Source organism: Meleagris gallopavo, chromosome 1 (assembly GCF_000146605.3).
Source record: "Meleagris gallopavo isolate NT-WF06-2002-E0010 breed Aviagen turkey brand Nicholas breeding stock chromosome 1, Turkey_5.1, whole genome shotgun sequence".
Taxonomy (NCBI): Eukaryota; Metazoa; Chordata; class Aves; order Galliformes; family Phasianidae; genus Meleagris; species Meleagris gallopavo.
Window position 1 is genome coordinate 159,747,975 of NC_015011.2, and position 17,744 is coordinate 159,765,718.

The 17,744-nt window shown below is 38.5% G+C and overlaps 1 protein-coding gene across 1 annotated transcript in view; it reads left to right on the forward strand.

The window, feature by feature from the left end:
* LOC100538976 (complement C4-like) overlaps nt 1-17,744 on the forward strand; it is a 42,399-nt gene extending 24,655 nt beyond the window's left edge. The window contains 17 exon segments of the mRNA XM_031557838.1: nt 831-906; nt 1,328-1,484; nt 3,170-3,268; nt 3,586-3,754; nt 4,722-4,888; nt 5,317-5,475; nt 6,060-6,119; nt 6,586-6,679; nt 7,443-7,611; nt 9,762-9,849; nt 10,454-10,528; nt 11,155-11,263; nt 11,956-12,045; nt 12,410-12,502; nt 13,231-13,314; nt 16,024-16,156; nt 17,133-17,744. Of these exon segments, the coding sequence (XP_031413698.1) occupies nt 831-906; nt 1,328-1,484; nt 3,170-3,268; nt 3,586-3,754; nt 4,722-4,888; nt 5,317-5,475; nt 6,060-6,119; nt 6,586-6,679; nt 7,443-7,611; nt 9,762-9,849; nt 10,454-10,528; nt 11,155-11,263; nt 11,956-12,045; nt 12,410-12,502; nt 13,231-13,314; nt 16,024-16,156; nt 17,133-17,271 (1,961 nt within the window). The 3' untranslated portion in view covers nt 17,272-17,744.

A 17,744-nucleotide genomic window follows, 5' to 3' on the forward strand; every position in this document is an offset into this window, starting at 1 on the left:
GAAAGAAAAAATACAAAACAAAACACAGAGATCAACAAACACTGGCTTTGTTATCTCCCCACATTGTACACTATCTATTGCTACTTGCTGAAGGAGTGAGCATGGTCTTGACACAGTCAAGCAGTAATGCCACTGGTAGCCTGCAGACAGATATGAGAAACGAAACTGGTGGGGAGGATTTAGGTGGCTAATTGCTCGCGTCTGACACTGCAGAGTATTGACATTCAAAGTCCATCCTCTCCCTTGCCTCACTTAGAAGCAGAAAGTAAAATTTAAGTTGATCAGTGTCAACTCAGATCGAATAGACAGCAGAGGGCAGTTGTAGAGTGTGAATCATTTCAGACTAATGCAAATGTGATACAGATATGATACAGATGTTGTTGAGATAATAGCAGCTAAGATCAAAAACCAAAACTCATGAGTTTTAAAACTTAATCTGACATGGGTAGATGATATTTTGTATATTTTTTTGATTTTGTGCACCGTGAAGTCAACAGCTTAAGAAGTTTTCAATAATGGGGAATAAGTTTCCCAACATTCACCATGGAGAAAATGCCTTGTTAACTATGTATGTATCTATATATACCTACAGTTTTCAGGTTGTTCTCGTGGCTCTACTAAATCAAACAAGACAAAGTACCTTGAAAGCCTTGCCTTTTTTTTGTTTGTCAAAGGTCTACTGACCCAGACATTTCATACTTGATGAAAACCTCCATGCACCCAATCCACTAACAATGCTGAACACACCCATGTTAATAAAAGTGATAAATGAAAATTATCAAGAAATATGTATGTCTTCTAAGCAGTTCTGTGCTGTCTTGTTCATACAGGTTATACAAGACTGCTTGAATTTCAGAAGGATGACGGTTCCTATGGAGCCTTTAAATCAACACCCAGTAGTGTTTGGTAAATTTATTTTTCATAACCAGCTTTAGTTCTTTTTTTTCCCCCTAAAATGCCACTATTACCATTTGATGCAAGATTTTATTGGGGGGGGAGGACAAGGGGAGGTGGGAATGATTTTCAAAGTTTAGTGAGTATGGTATTTCCTATGTACTTTTGTCATGGACAGTCAGTCTTCTAAGAATGTTAATCGTTAGCCCTTTATGAAAGAGAGTTATACAAAGCCTCTGATTATTTTGCATTTGCCACAGAGTATTCATATTATCACTGCAATCCTAATGTTGCACAAGAAATCTCCAGCTTCCAGTGAGCACACTGTGTTCAATATGATTCTATGCAGAGATGGAGTATGTTTAACTTCCAATTAATATATTCATCAATAAATATATGTCAACACAAGTTTTACATATTTTCTTTTGTGCAGGTTAACTGCATTCATTGTTAAAGTACTCACAAGGTGCAAAGAATACATTAGTGTGGAAGACAGTCACATACGCAACTCGGTTTTGTACTTGCTTAATCAACAGCAGGCAGATGGTTCATTCCATGACCATCATCCGGTAATGGACAGAAAAATGCAGGTGGGTCATTAGTAATAAGCAGAATCAGTTGCACATTTAAGGCTGGTAAGGAAAAGGAATAACCTGGATTGCTGAATACCAAGAATTTATCATTCTTTTTTTTTTTTTTAAGAAACCTGTAATATAAGAAGTACAAAATCTGTAATGTAAAATGAACCCGTTAATAGATCCATCAGAGAAACATGGCTAGTATGTCACCACTTTTATCTTTTGATCCCATCTTGAGTGATTTTGCAGTTTATCTATATTTCAAGAGGAATTAGAGAATCAGCTCTGAGATCTTTGTGCTTGGTAAAAATTCATGCTTTTTATTTTCATAGTTAGATAGAATAATAACTTATATTTTGTAGAATCATAGAATCACAGAATAATTAAGGTTGGAAAAGGCCACTAATATCATCTAGTCCAACCATCTGCCTAGCACCATGCCCACTAAACTATGTGTCTCAGTGTGACATCAACAGGCTTCTGGAAAACCTCCAAGGACAGGGACTCCACCACCATCCTGGGCAGTCTGTTCCAATACTCTACCACTCTTTCTGAGATGAAATTTTTTCTAATATCCATCCTCAAAGGGGTCTCCAGAATTCTTCTAGTCCAAATCCACCCAGACCTCTTTAGATCATGTTGCTTAAGTCCATGTCTTGCTGAGTCCTGAACATCTCTAAAGATGAAGACCGCACAGCCTCTCTGAGTGTTTCAGTATTTAAACACTCCAATTAAAAATAAAAATTCTAGTATTTAATAAGAATTTTCAAGAGTGTATGTTAGCTTATACATCTTCTGTAAGTATCCAGAAACACAAAATTGTTACTCCCTGTACATGTAGGGTATAAAAATGCCTCTTCCAAAATCCATTGCAGTTACCTTTGCATGGGCCTTACAAGGGAAAACAACGATTTTGTTAATATTTTTTAAAACACTTGTGTAGTTTTTACTCTCAAAGCCAGTATAGTTACTGTTAAAACCAATCAGCTGAGAAACTGGTCAAAGAGCTTTTAACCTGTGTCTGTGTTGAGATACTAATCTTCTATTTGACATTTACTTCAGAAACTGCTTGCAGTTGGGCAGAGACTTACAATCTCTCTATACAAACAATGTCTGCTTCTCTAAGTGAGTTCTCTGAGTGAGAGAGAAGGGTCATAATGATCCAATTGTCAAAGACGAGCATGAGCAAAAGAATGAGAAAGAAAAACAGGAATGAACATGCAGATCTTCAGGGAGCAAGAAAGCTAGAGAAGCCACTCTGTTCAGCTTATCAGGAAGTAAAATGATGAATGAACTGGTAATGGTGTATATATGCCTTATAAGCAAAAAGCTCGGGGTTTTAAAGAACTCTTGAGTTTATAAGCAGTAGGTGAGAAAGCAAAACAGTTTTAGGGAACTGAAGACAGGACTGCTCCAATCAAAAACTGGAATTTTTTTAAAAGTGAGTTAATTAGATATTTTTTACCAGATAAAGGATGTGGGGTTCCCAGTCTCTTAATGTTGCCTAATTAAAGTTACCATAGAAGAAGATATGCTTTTACTGGACAAGAATTATTGAGCAAAGTTAAAGGGTGAAATTACATGTTTTGTTGTTTAATGATTTGACAGGAGGGTCCTTGTCTTCATGGAAAGTTATTTTCTAAGTTTAATCATAAGAAAGTACATGCGGTTTTACATTTTCGTGTTTCATCTTCCAGGGTGGCATTGAGTCAGCAGGAGAAGATTTGGCATTGACAGCCTTTGTAACTATAGCGCTGCAGCAAACTCTACAGGTTTACAAAGAATCATCTGATGTGGTAGGATGCCTGACTTTTTATCTTTAAGCTTGAAGGCTATTGCACAGTGGCATGTTCACCCCACTGTCTTAAAGTGCTATGGATGGGAAGGTAATATTCTGTTTACCAAGTCTGTGACGGATAAGAAAAGTTGCAGTGAGCTAATGTACAGCAAAGTATTTTGAACTACACACTCCATCACTGATGGCTTTAATCACAAAACAGCAGTTATTAAAAACGTGTTAAAAATAACTACACGGGAGTATTCTGAGTACTTACACCAGCAGGAACAGTAGGTGTGGATGATATTTTCAGATGAATCCATTCTGTTTTCACAGGCACAAGCTGTTAGAAGATCAGTGGTTTACATGAATAATGAACTTCCTGGAAATACTGACTGCTATTCTACAGTTGTTGCTGCTTATGCTTTGACACTTGTTCAGCCTGATAGTTCTCAGTCCCTGAGTGCAAAAGAAAAATTAAGGAGCTGTTCTGTTTTTGATGCAGGTACTAGTAACTATTCTTAAAAATTCAACTTGTAATTAAAGTGCTTCGAGCACTCTGATATGCTAATAAAGCAAATTCAAATAAATGAAGGGCATTTCGTTTTTATAAAACTGTGAATGAATGCATATGTGCAATTAATTAAATTACATAATTATATATAAATGCTAAAATTATATGTAATTTGTGTAATTGATATCAATATAAATGAACAGTTTAGCGTTGAGAATGTTGCATTGTGGTCCTATCTGTTACTGAAGATGGAACGAAGTCATGGAATATAGAAATCTACATTTTCTTCTTCTCTTGCTGCTTCCAAAGTTTCCACACCCCTAAATTGCATCTAAAAAGAAAAAGAAAAAAAAAAAAAGTACAAGTTGTTGAAAAATAAGTAATTATTAATGGACAGTGGGAACAAGCATCTCCATGTGGGAGCAGTACAGAATGGATTGGTGAGCAAAAGGGAAGTTGTCTTTCCCAGCTGCCCACCTCCAGAGCTTCTCACTAGTACTTTGTTCCAGCTCCACATGGACATTACCTCTTCCCTTTTGGAGCATGGCTGGGGTCAGCTGGGATCAGTGTTGAGTTGGTGTATGACAATGGCCATCTATAATGTTTCTCATAATTCGACAAACAAATCACAGTTTAGTAGCTGTAGTTTAAGTGTAGGGACATACAGGGATGATTAGTACTATTATCTCTGGGGTATCACCAGACACAGTGCTACAATTCCGCCATATGGACATCACAGTACGACAGGATCATAAGATTACGATGATTGCATAAATCAAAACTAAAAATTGCCTGTTTTTCCTTTCTCATCATTCCACATTGATTTGTTGCTTCCATGACAGCATCCGTGTTTTGTAGTTCCTTGGTATTATGACATGCAATATCTATTGTGTAAAACAGCAGCCATTTTTGGCTAATATCTTTACCAATGACATTCTAGACTGAGTTATTCTTGCAGAAAAGCAGCAGCGCCACTGGGGAAATGGCAACAATGCAATCTCAGTGGAAACCACTGCCTACGCTTTGCTTCAAACATTGCTCTTGGAGGACATGGAGTATGCAATGCCTATTGCTACGTGGCTGACAGAAAGAAAGAATTACGGTGGAGGGTTCTGCTCTACACAGGTACCAGATCACCAACCAGCATGGCATTTCAAGGGGTAGAAAAAAATTGTAGTTCCATAAGGGCTTTATCATTCAAGTGTGAAAGCATTGTAACAATTCATCTCAAATCTCTTCAGTTCATGAAGTGCCAAAAAATCTGTCCCTTAATAACCTTATGAGCCCTTATAAAGATTTATGAAAGTCAAAGCTCAGGCCTGCAGTGCTTGGGGATTTTAATGACAAAGGAAGAAGGTGAGAAATAAAATGAACAGTACGTGCAGGTGGGAACAGATACAGAACTTCAAATCAGCATAATAGCTAGAACTGAAGAACAGCTTTAGATAACTGATCAACCATATGTACTCTTGAAATAATCCAGCATAATTTTGGGGCATTTTTTTGTTTGTTGTTGTTGTTCTGTTTTGTTTTTTCATTTTTGTCTCAACCAGGACACAGTGGTGGCCCTGGAAGCAATGTCAGCATACAGCATAAAGACACTGAGTACTGTTCCCACCAATCTGACTGTAACATTAGGAGCACCTGGAAGGAGAGGGGACTATACTATTACTTTGACTGATACTAACGAAGGGATTCAGAAGAAGCTGGAGGTACACAATTATTCTTTGTTCAGTATTTTTTGCTCGAACAGGAGAAGCATTGGACTGCTTGGGTAGCTTTTCTCATGTTAAGCAATCATTTATTTTTCAGTAATTCAATCTGTAAAAAACAACCAAATAATCTTTTTAAAGAAAAAAAAAATAAACCAACATGTGCCTAGAAATATAGTTTATAGGTCCTTCAACCCCCCTTCAAGAACATGTGAACATTCTCCCTCAGTGGAGAGAAGCCAGGAGAACATTCAAAGTCTTGCTAAGGAACGAGGAAGAAGAGAGCAGGGGAATATTCTGATATTCACTGTGTTGGGACCCGAGGAAATGTCATATCCTGGCTATAGAGGGAATAATGAACTCAGGAAAAATTTGTCTCCCGGGCCACAGAATGGCAGAACAAGATGCTCCAGCCCCGCACACTGAAAATCCCATTAGACGTGGGGTCTCATAACCCCTTCCCTAACAATAGATTTCCCATATCTTCTGAGAGGAAAGACAAAGAAGACTGTTTTGATCACAGGAAAGCAATAGATAAATGCTGAGCACACACTAAATTTTTACTATTTTGCTTTTCCTTGCAGTTTGAACTTGGGAGAAAACTTGAAGTGTCTGTACAAGGCAGAGGAAATGGGACGATGAGTGTAAGCCATAAATTGGAAATTCAGATTCCAGATGGACTTCTTTCATTCCCTTTTTGAACAACCAAGGGACACTATTTCCCATGTCTTCATTCTTTCCCTTCCTACCACCGAGTTTCTAAAATTCATGGCAAGCAAACTGCCCTGATAGGAAATATTGCCTATTTTTAACATCATGAAATCCATGAAGTGTTAATTAGAGAGATCCAAAGAAGTGTTGGGAGTTGGAAAGATCCTTTTGTGATGAGGATGGAGAATTGTGTCAGAGGTCTCAGGGAATTTGAGGTTTGCATACAACCTCTCCTGCTTTACCCAGGGCAATTCTCTATGACCAATCAGTGCCTCTGAGAGACTTGTGTTTTCCTCCACACTCCAAGTCTCATCAACATTTGCTAAAGCCATGGAAGAGCAAATCACATGTAATTTAAATGATATTTTTATGAGTTTGATGTCTGTGCTTTTGTCTTAGATACTGAAAATGTACTGGTCACCTGAGCTGAAAAACAATCCATGTAATGACCTGATTTTGACAGTGGAAGTAGAAGGGAGGATTAAGTATTCTGGTAAGTAAAAAGTGGTTGAAACTCAAGGCTAACATGTTTGGATAATAATTAGTCAATGACTTTCCAGCCTTGGAGAATGGGAATAAATGAGTGAAGCAAGGAAAGAGAGAGGTCTCTGAAACCTGCATAGCTATTGTTGCATTCAGTTTATTAATATTTTAAATAGTTTAATAACTCTCACAGTGACTGTGGGTGCAGAGAGTACCTAACAGGTACATTGCTACTATTGTTAACTCTTCTATATAACCTGGAGGAGAGAGAGATTAACTCCTGTCATTGTGTTCTTGGCTCCCATGCAGGGAGCTCAATTATTCCACTAATAAGGGACCTATTTAGCAGCCTTAGAGTACACTTTGGGGCAAATTTGCTTCAGGTATTTTCAGATAGTCAAGACTATGTTTTCATTTCTCTGAAGCATGGATTCTCTGCCTATGTCTGCATTTGTCTGTATTTTTTTTTTCTGTTTGAATAGGTAACTTTTTGAGGCAAGGGTTGTACTTTATATGTTAATAGATGGCACAAACCCCATTCTTAGCTAGATCTGCTGACTATTACTAAAATTATTGCTCAAATTTTAATTCTAAATTGATTAGAAACACTGAGATAGTGTAACACAAACTTTAATAAAATCCCACAGAGATAAGGTGACTGTCCATTTTATCTATCATTATAAAAATAAATAAATAAATAAATAAATAAATAAATGAAATTACAAGAACTTCAGTCAAACTTCTGCATGGCTGATTGTGTCTATCACTTCCAGACATTGTATACTCCGAGGAAAATTATGATGATGAAGATTATCTTACTCTAGTCTCCAGTGATTCTGAGACCCTATCTAGAATAGACTGGTTTGATATCCGCAGCAGGAGGAAAAGGGACGTGATCTCACCCAGTAAAACAGAATCTCTGCAATACAAAATCTGTGTCAGGTAGGTCTGGAGATCAGCCTCTCATTAGGACATACCTTCATTTTTGTTTGCAGTTCTTCTTGGTCACCTTTTTCATATCCATGAAATCAGCATCCAAACTGCTTACCTTCTGTAGTTACACACAAACGGAGATAAACTGCATCCTTATTTCCACAGCAGGAAAGTCAGTTTCCAAGCAATGTACATTTAGATGGTTTACACAGATTTCAAACACCCATTTCAGGATCTACCCCAACAAACTCACTGGCGATGTTTGGCTCTCCAGGGATATTCAGAATATCCTGGCTGTCTAATCATTTGAAAGATGTCTTTTATGTATGAGCCAGGCATTTTTCAGTGGTGTCCAGAGACAGGACAAGAGGCAGTGGGAGCATAAGATCTAAACATTAGGAAGCATTTCTTCACTGTGTGGGTGATGTAGCACTCCACTAGGCTTCCCAGAGATGTTGTGTAGTTTCCTTTCTTGGAGATCTTCCTAAGTCATATTGTTGTGGTCCTGGGCAATCTGCAATAGGTGTCCCTGCTTGAGCAAGGAGGTTAGATTAGATTACCTCTTCCAACATCAACCATCCTGTGATTCTGTGGTTAATAAAGTAAATACAATAACACATTTACAGTGTTTCATTGTTTTTTGGAGAGATGTTGTTACTTCCTTCATGGATGCAACTCTGGCCTCATGGAAAAGAAAATGTGTCTTCTACTATGTAGGGGAGGAAAGGAAGGAGAAATGATATCCTAATGTTGTGGCCATCATCAAGAAGTAGACAAGGGAGAAAGAAATTCCCCAATGCAGAATAAAACTGCTTTTGCTCCCTCGCACAGCTTGGCAAGTATTGCAGAAGCACAAAATGGTAGGTGACAAGGGGAAATGGTTTTAAGTTGAAGGAAGAAAGATTTAGGTTGGATGTCAGGGGGAAGTTCTTTACAGAGAAAATGGTGAGGTGCTGGAACAGGCTGCCCAGAGAGGTTGTGTCCCTGACCCTGGAGGTGTTCAAGGCCAGGTTGGATGGGGCCCTGGGCAGCCTGGTCTAGTATTAAATGGGGAAGTTGGTGGCCCTGCCTGTGGCAGGAGGGCTGGAGCTTCGTGATCCTTGGGGTCCCTTCCAACCCGGGCCATTCTGTGATTCTGTGTTTCTGTGTGTCCTGAGTTCCCCTTCTAGATATGAACAAGTGACAGAAGCAGGTTTTGCTTCCCAATTTTCCACTGACTTTTTACAGAGTCTTAGAAGCAGTACTTTTTATCCTTCTTTCCAGACAGGGACAGGAACTTCCTCAGGCAGGGGAAGACTGGAGTTACTCTAATTCCCAATTTTTATTCTCCCTAGTTAACCATAAATTCAGTTAATTGTCAGCTGACTGAAACACTGTTTTCCCCATTAATTGCTATGATACATCTATCAACAATCAGATCCACTGTTGAGCAAGATGTTGCAGAGTGTTAGGGTGAGGTTTAAAAGAAAATGCGCAGTTTCATTTGTTTTAGGTAAGACACAGAAAAAGTGAAGGCACTTTTTACATCACCACAGAGCCTTTCTGGACTGTGCTACAGGTTAATGGAAGGTGCTGAAGTAAAAGTTTCTGAAGGGTATGTTGAATATTTTCAACAAAGCATCCTGTGTGAATGCAGAACAACTTCATCCAGCAATCACACAACTGCCTGATTTTTGAGAAGGGGTAAAAGGAATAAAAGCTCAATATATATATGCCTAGCAGGCACTTAGGGAAATGACCCTGAAAAGTAAAGGTAGTATAAATTTTACTTTGTTCACGAGGACTTTGGACAAGCTAGTTTCTTAGCTTCTCCTTGTAGATAATAAAGGATGCTTTACAAGTGCTTCTTACCTTCCGTGTCTTTCCTATCTTCTGCTATGATTTTATGGTAGAGAGAATGAAAGCCTAGATGACAAGGTGAGATGAAGCACCTGTGTTTTGGATGATCATCTGATCATTATATAACTAATTTTACTTTGTGACATTTAATGTGGTAGGCAGCTAACTGGCAAATTAAAATCCACATAAGAAAGCTAAATGGAGCAGAATGTAGGGGCCTTTTTTGAGCCAGAAGAGCTAACCTTTCCAAACAAAGCTTAGAGAAGAAACTGAACAAAGTTCAGTGCAGATGTTCACTGCTGACAGACTCCCTTATGAAGGTCCACAGGTTCCAATTCACCAAAGATGTCCCTGGTTGATCTCTCTCTGCTGAGTGGCTTGGAGCCTGATACAAATGATCTTGAACAGGTGAGAAACACACTTTTTTATGGCATTCTTTGGTAAACTTTTCTATGCAAATTTTATCTTTGTAAATCTTTCCTAGGTATATAGAATAATGAAAGTAAAACAGATTTTGGATAGGCATATTTTCATTATCTTGCTTTGAAAAAATTATTCACTGAATATAAGCAAGACATGAGAAGTTGCTGGTGAATTGAGCGCAGCCTTTAATTCCTTGTAGTAGAAATTAGCACAAAGCTTTTTAGAGCACTCATACATTCTCCTCTCTTTACACATCGTCATGTCCCTGCTGGCACTGCTTTCTTGTAACAAAGCAGAATGGTGTGTCCTTTGGAAGGCAAAAACATCTGTGGCTGTTGCCCACAGGGCACAGTGGCAGGGACATGCAGCACAGCACTTTGTGAAGGTAGCTACAGAAGCTTTGTTCTAGAGCCTGCTGGTCTAGTGATTTGCCCAGGTTTGTGCTCACAGGCACTGTTTGCTTTAGGGAGGAAGAAAGAAAGCAGGATAATACAAACATCTGAACAAAGCAAACCAGGATATAGAGGATGATAGCAATGGTGTTACTGTCCTACATTGTTGTTTTGATTTTATTGTTGTCTTTCTGTAGTTGGTAACATCTTCAGATCAATATATTCAGCACTTTGAGTACAAGGAAGGAAAGGTTTTGCTCTACTTTGGGGAGGTAAGCAAGCCCAGTGGTTTTATGATCTACTGTTTCAGTTAATATACAGAGTCTTCCTTTTAAACCTACCATTGTTTTTCACACTCCGTTATCTTCTGTGATTTTTGTCATTTATTAGTACTGAAAGTTTAGTTCAAAGAGGGCAAGGGAGGTAAAGGTGGAAGGCATGCACATTCATCCTCAGCTCTTCTGTGTTGTAGATGTAGTCTGTGCCTCACCCAGCATGTGAAGTTCAATATTTCTAGACCAAGATCAATACAGTAATAAACAGGTGTAATTATCAAATCCTCTAGTTTCTGTGTTGGGCACTATAGTAGATGAAGGATATAAAGCTGCTAGAGAATGTCCAGTGCAGCACTATGAGGATGGTGAAGAGTCTGGAGGGCAAGTTGAATGAGGAGCAGTTGTATAAAAGGTTTCTTTTAGTTGAATATAGAACTATCAGAATTAACTCATCCATGCCATCCATGCACACTAGCCAGGCTGGTACAGGCACAAATGAATAAGGAATTGGTTGGGGAAAGCTAGCCTACACATCACAACTGTTGTTCATTCATGATCCTTGAGGTCTCTTCCAACCCGGGCCATTCTGTGATTCTGTGATTCTGTGTTCCTTTCTTGTGCAGCTCACAAGTGGACCAGAGCCAGACTGTATAGTATTTGGGGCAAAGCAAATTAATCCAATGGGCTTGGTTCAGCCAGCAAATGCCATCCTGTATGATTTTTACAGCCCAGGTAAGGGCATATAAAAGTGATATGTAACTGATCAGAAAGAGACCCCTTAATAGTAAACTCTAGTTTATTAAAAGGTGTTTTTAATGTAGTGTCTAAATTCACATGAATTTGTTGAGCATTAAAATAACCTGTCTGCAATTATTTGTATTGTATCCCAATTTATGATCCCCATTTAACAGAATTATGATAACAGTATTTGAAAATTAGGTCAGACCTCTATTTTGCTTGAAGCTGAGGTACAGTTTACAGTACATAGAGCTTCATCCATGCTGACTTTTCTATTTATTGTCTAAAGGTACATTAACCATTGGTGATCCTGTCTCCTCCCTCTGAAACAAGTTGTGGTAATTGTTGCCCTATTGCTAAAATATGAAATTAAGATGCATGGTTTTCAGGCAGAACAAAAAAAGGGGGGGAAGAATACAACTTAAAGCCTCAACAGCAGCCACAGCAACAAAAAAAGGAAAACCACATAAGCGACAACCCAGGCTGTAGTCCAGCTAAAAGTCAAGTACCCGTACTGCATGTAAACGCTGAGGCTACAGGTCTTTATGGATTTCTGAGGTCTATCTCACCCCCTCATATGCTGATTTGTCTGGACCAGAGAAAAACTGGGAAACAAGTGTAGTTCAAGCGTTTAGGCTCTTCCATCTGAGCGCTGTAAGCCAGATCACTTTGCTTCATTTCCACAGACAGAAAGTGCAGTGTCTTCTACAGTGCTCCCCAGCACAGCGCCATGCTTGCCAAGGTGTGCCATGCCGAAGTTTGCCAGTGTGCAGAAGGTAAAGAACATCTAAATATACCAGATGAAAAGAACCATTCGTGGGAGAATTCTTCTACCCAGAAAAGACCTGTGCATTTATTTTATGCATTTACCCTAATGCGTAAATTAGAACACAAAATATCCACTCATGCATTACTAAAATATTTTGTTTTGAAGATACCCAGGATTATCTTGATAGTTGCATGTGATATCTATAAACATATGCATATGTATGTAAAAAAAAAAATCACCACGCTTCTAATAAAGTTGTTCAGCTGTTTTGTTTTCTTTTATAACGCTGAGTGGATGAGTAATTTATACTTTATCTATCTAAGTATCCACAATTACAGAGACAAATGCATCATTTCTTTTCTTCATTCTAGGTCCTTGCCCAAGAGAAAAATCAACTTTCAGTAAAAACTTGAAAGAAAACACACGTTTTAACTTTGTGTGCTACCAGCCTATTGCAGATTATGGTGAGGCATGAAAGACAATTGTTAATGTATTTTAAAAGCAGTTATTTCCAAAAAATAAGGATAAATTTGGAGTTTTATATGCATAGACCACTCCTGAAATGAGAAGAGTTCCTTCAAGTGGCCAAGAGGCTCAGGAGATGAAATGCTAAAGCTGTCTTCTGAGGTTGAAGGGGAAAAATAAAGACCTCTGAAAGCTGTAATCAGATGTTGAGGAAGGAAGAATGTGTAACATTGTATTTCAGGGCTTAGAAAAGACCACTGACCCCATGATCCGTAATTTTAGAGGATTTATGAGATAAAGTGCAGTTTTCAAAGGCAGCATGCAAAAGCTTAGCATTTCCCTTCTGCAGTGCTAGGAGAATAGTTTCTCTTTGGTTAATTTGCCTGTCTGACCTCTACTATGGATGGAAAATTGGAAGATCTACTGAAGGAAAACTGATTTAATATCTTTGGTGAAGAAAAAGCAAGAACTCAGCCATATATAGTAGTTTATTCCAGAACATAGCCAAAGAAAATACAATTTTAGAAGTAATTGATTAGTATCAGACTTGCTAAAAATATATTAACTATGCAGGATAACTGTCCTGTTGTCTTTTATATTACCATAAATTTAGAAAAGATAGCAATTGGCCTCTGCACTGACATGGGATAAAAGCATAGCTGTTTTTCAGTTTCTGGATGTGACTTCATGTTTCCATGTACCCTCACACAAGTGTTGTCTGTTGTAGTCTATGAAGTGGAGCTCCTCAACAGTACACAGAAGAATGTTTTTGATTACTATGAGGTCAAAATTCAGAGAATCCTTAAATTCAGTAAGTATCAAAATGTTTAGCTCCTTTTTTTCCACCTGAAAGAAAAATTTTTGATTAAACACTAGCCAGCATGAGCCATTCAGGTGCCTTGCCTTGCTGTCAGTACAGTCAGATAGTTAGGCCTGAAAGAAGACTGATTTATTGACTTGGTGCAGCTACATCACTCTTAGGTTCAGCTCAGCTGTAGGTTGCTTTGGTTCACACTATGTGGCAATCCCAGAGCACATACTTCCAATCCTTTCAGATGAAACTACAACAGAAGACACATTACAGCTGCATTTAATCCATGGCTCCAAACTGGGGCTAGTCTAAAGCAAATTCTCCAAAACATGTACTGTGTATATATTAGGTCCTCTGTATATCATTTTAATAATTATGATAACAAGAAGCCTTTTTATTCCTTTTGTTGCAATGCAAAGATTTGCACAGCTCTTGGACAGTGTCCTTTTGCAGGCCTGCCATTCCAGCTGTGCCCACATGAATGTTACTCTATCAGCAGCATCAGTGAACACTAAAATTATTCAAAGTAATTTCTGGAAAGGCTTTCAGATGACATATCAGACTTTAGCCACCAAGCTATCATGTGGTTTTCAGTTCTGAGTTTGGCATCCAGAGATTGCCTTTAAAGAAAAACTATTTCAAAACTTCCCTTACTTAAGCAAAATAATTATCTCATTCTCTTGATCTTTACCTAGAGGGCAAGTGATGTCAGCCAGTACTTTAGGGCACACAACCTGTGATCTGTGTCAAATGTCCACTTAGTCAGAAGATCAGGTCCCTATTCGATGCATCCAGAGATTTGCCAGTGATAATCAGGACTTTCCATGTGCAGGGAAATCATAATACATTTCATGATCAAAATGCTGCCTCTGGAAGATTACAATACTACGATGGAAAGTTCCTTTAATGCCTCCAGAAAACCTACAGGATCTGAAGAACTAAGAGCTATGGGCCTCACTGCATTTGCTCTTGCAGCTCAGAGGCAAGCCCTGGAAAGATTTTGCTTCTTGGTTTTTGAAAGAGACAGGTATCTTTTGAATCTAAAGTTGAACAGAAGAGGTGACTTCTCTCATTCCCACCTCCTTCTTTAAAATATTCCTTTGTTTGTACTGTGTGAAGTAGGTTACAAGCATCAGATTGTTTCAGTGGGGTTGGTAAAGTCTGGAAAGAGGAATTAAGCCATGATGATGTAGAAAAAGCAAGGCGCAGTACCATCCCAAATCATCTATATATAGAGAGATACGTTTATATATATTAAAATCATCTATATCATCATTTATATATATATATATGTATTTGGAGATTGAAAATTGCATAATTATATAGCATTACATTAATGGCTGATGATCCTGAGAGTATGGAATCTGCCAGGACACTTGTGAAGCATTTGAAGTGAGAAGCACCATGGTAATTTAAACATAATGAACCTGAGGCAAAATTCTGTAATTTTCTCAAATAATTCTGATTCATCTTACCACTCCTTTGCATTCTTATAACAAAGTGAAAATTCGATATACCATGTAGCACAGGAACAGCAGAAAGTCTTGGATTTCATGAGAAAATCTACAGTGCTACATGCTTCTTTGGAAATACACAAATGTGAAACTGTATACAGAACTGAAGACTGTATACAGAACTTTTATCTGATCTGTATCTACCATACATAAAATTAATTCAGGCTTCAGCTAGGAAATTGATATGGTTCTTAGTGCTACATTTCACAGTTTAGCACTGTCTCAAATGCTCTGAAATCTTATTAGTGTTAAAATATTCTAAATCAGGTTTTTATTCTGCTCTTAGGATTTCATTGTGAATATTGAACTTTTCATATTTGTAATACAATACTTCAGACAGCAGAGGCTGCACAAGTTTCTGTTAGCTGTTAGGTGTCTTACCTGCAATCTAATTTGATTTGATGTTGATTTGGTCACCTCAGTTGTGCACGACAGTTTGCATTATTGTTAGAAAGAATGTAAGAGAATAACATACTGATATAATCTGCATTTTTTTTTTCCAAGTGGACTTTGTGAACTGGTCTTCTAGCCAAAAAACTCAGTATGCTCATACCCTGTGTTAACTTGCTAAATAAGTATCTTTCCAGATCTCGTGCCATTTCAGTAGTGGGCACTGCAGCTTTTAAATGAATAAGCTTCTGAGCCAGAATTTAGACCACAGTCTTCTAAGGTTACTGGAGATATGGAGATTGCAAAGCACATTTCCTACAAAGCAATTTCAGAAGCAATAACATAGCGGGTAAATCAGTGACGTTCAAGTCAATCACACTAAGGAGATTTTAATACTGCCTGCTGCACTGTTGAACCTCAATATATCTGAATTTTGTTTGCCAGTTTTTAAGATCACTATGATTCTGAACAATCTGAAATGTAAGATAATGTTTTCTTTCTCCTTTGGCTTTTCTTTCAGTCTCTAAGATTGAAAGAAACCCCATAAAGCCTGAAAGATATCTAGAGCAAAAGATGCTCCTTCCACAACGATTAAAGAGGCGAAGACCACCATAAAAGGAAAAACTGACTTACATTTAGCCAAGCAATGTTAAGGAAAATATGCCCTACCACAGCGTTTACTCCCAAATGAAATATTAGCTTGACTTTGCAGTATTATAAAAGATTGAAAAGATTTGCATCCCATAGGCAATTGTTTTACTCCTCATCGGGAAAGTTTATGGGTTTTTCTCTTCTCATACCACAGCTACTGATGAAAGCATCCAAGTAGGAGCCCATCGACATTTCCTAAAGCGCTCCTCTTGCACTCTAAACATGGTAGCTGGGAAACGGTACCTTCTCATGGGGAAAGATGGGCAAACTGTCGATTGCAACAACAAGTAAGTGCAATAGTTTCTGAGCCACAGAGGCTGCTAGCACGGATCATGAATCCAGCTGATACTCAAACTGCTGGAATGCTTCCAGAAAGCAAAGGGAAGGCCAGATTTCTACAGGATTCTGATTCTGCTTTAATAAAATGCAGTGTGTCAGTCGAAAGGGCAGCTGTAGGAAACAGCTGAGCCACTCAAATCTATCTGTGTACAGCCTGATTCCCACATTTCTAAGAATCAAAATTTATCCCTTCTCCAATGGGTTAAAAACTCACAGCCTGAAAGGGAGAATGGGAAATGCTGCATCATTTCTTATACTGCAAATGTCTTACACAGTTTATGCATTTGCAGAAGAAATGGGTGGGACTATATCGAAGAGCAGCACTCAAAGTTTCTGTTACATCATGTGTGGACATAGCTCATTATTCTCACTTCTCACTGTCATACTTGAATATAAAAAGGAGAATTTATTTGAGGAGGAATTCAGTCTGTCCTTAATGGGTATTCAGTGAGGAAGGCATCTTAAATGCCTTCCTTAGGACAGAACTGGAGAAAGGTAGTGCCTTTGAAAGCTTCCAGGATGGAGACTATCTCAGTGAAATTGTAAGCACCACTTCCTGCAATCCTAAAACAACCCCCCACCATATCTACTGACACCAGTGTGAGTACTAAACTTAGAGAGTCTGAAAAAGACTATATTTTTGGTGCTATTCCACAAAAATATAATAGAAACTCAGCCCAAGCTTACTGGCATCTCTCAAAACACAAGTATACCCACATTTGTCCCAGCTCGACAGTGATTATCTTGCTAAACTCAAGTCAAAGCTCAGTTAGCCTCCTGGTGGAATGAGGTTTCAGACAAGCTTTATGACTAGTGTGACTCCTCCTGATTTCAGAGGTGCCTTGACGGAGGAGGGCAGCCTCACATGGTTTGTGCTTTCCTGTTTCTCTCTGTAAACACTGACGACTCACTTCCTTTACTCAGGATGCAGTACTTCCTTGACTCACAAGCCTGGGTGGAGAAAATTCCAGAAGACAGGGAGTGCCACACCACCCGTAACCGACAAGCCTGTGCTCTCCTGCAGAGCTTCCTGAGCAAGTCTGACAACATCTGCCTCTTCTGAAAGGTTGCTTTGCTCCTCGCATCCCACCTGTGTTACTGCAGCTCAGCTCCTTCCTGATTTTTTTCTTGTAAATCCTGTACATCAGAGATGCATCGGAGACACCACGGAGCTGCTTCCATTGCTGTTTTTCTTTTAGTGGTGTACTTGCTGAATGGGATATTTTCTCGTAGATCTATATACGGGGGCAATATGATAAAAATTGCAGCTATTCTACTGCCTATTGAGTTTACTGCACCCAATGCTAGTGAAAATGGAGCAGAAATTTCTGCTCAATGGTATAATTATACTGGAGGGGATCAAATGAAAGAGGATTTTTTTAATAGAATGTTTTCTTGCAGAGCTGATTGATTCCCTCAGTCGTTGTCAATGGACATTAAAGAGATCAAGAAATTTGCATGGGTCAGAAAGAAGGCTTGATATTTATGGGCTTACCAAGTACAGCTTGCTGCTGAAATAAAAGATATTAGCACTCA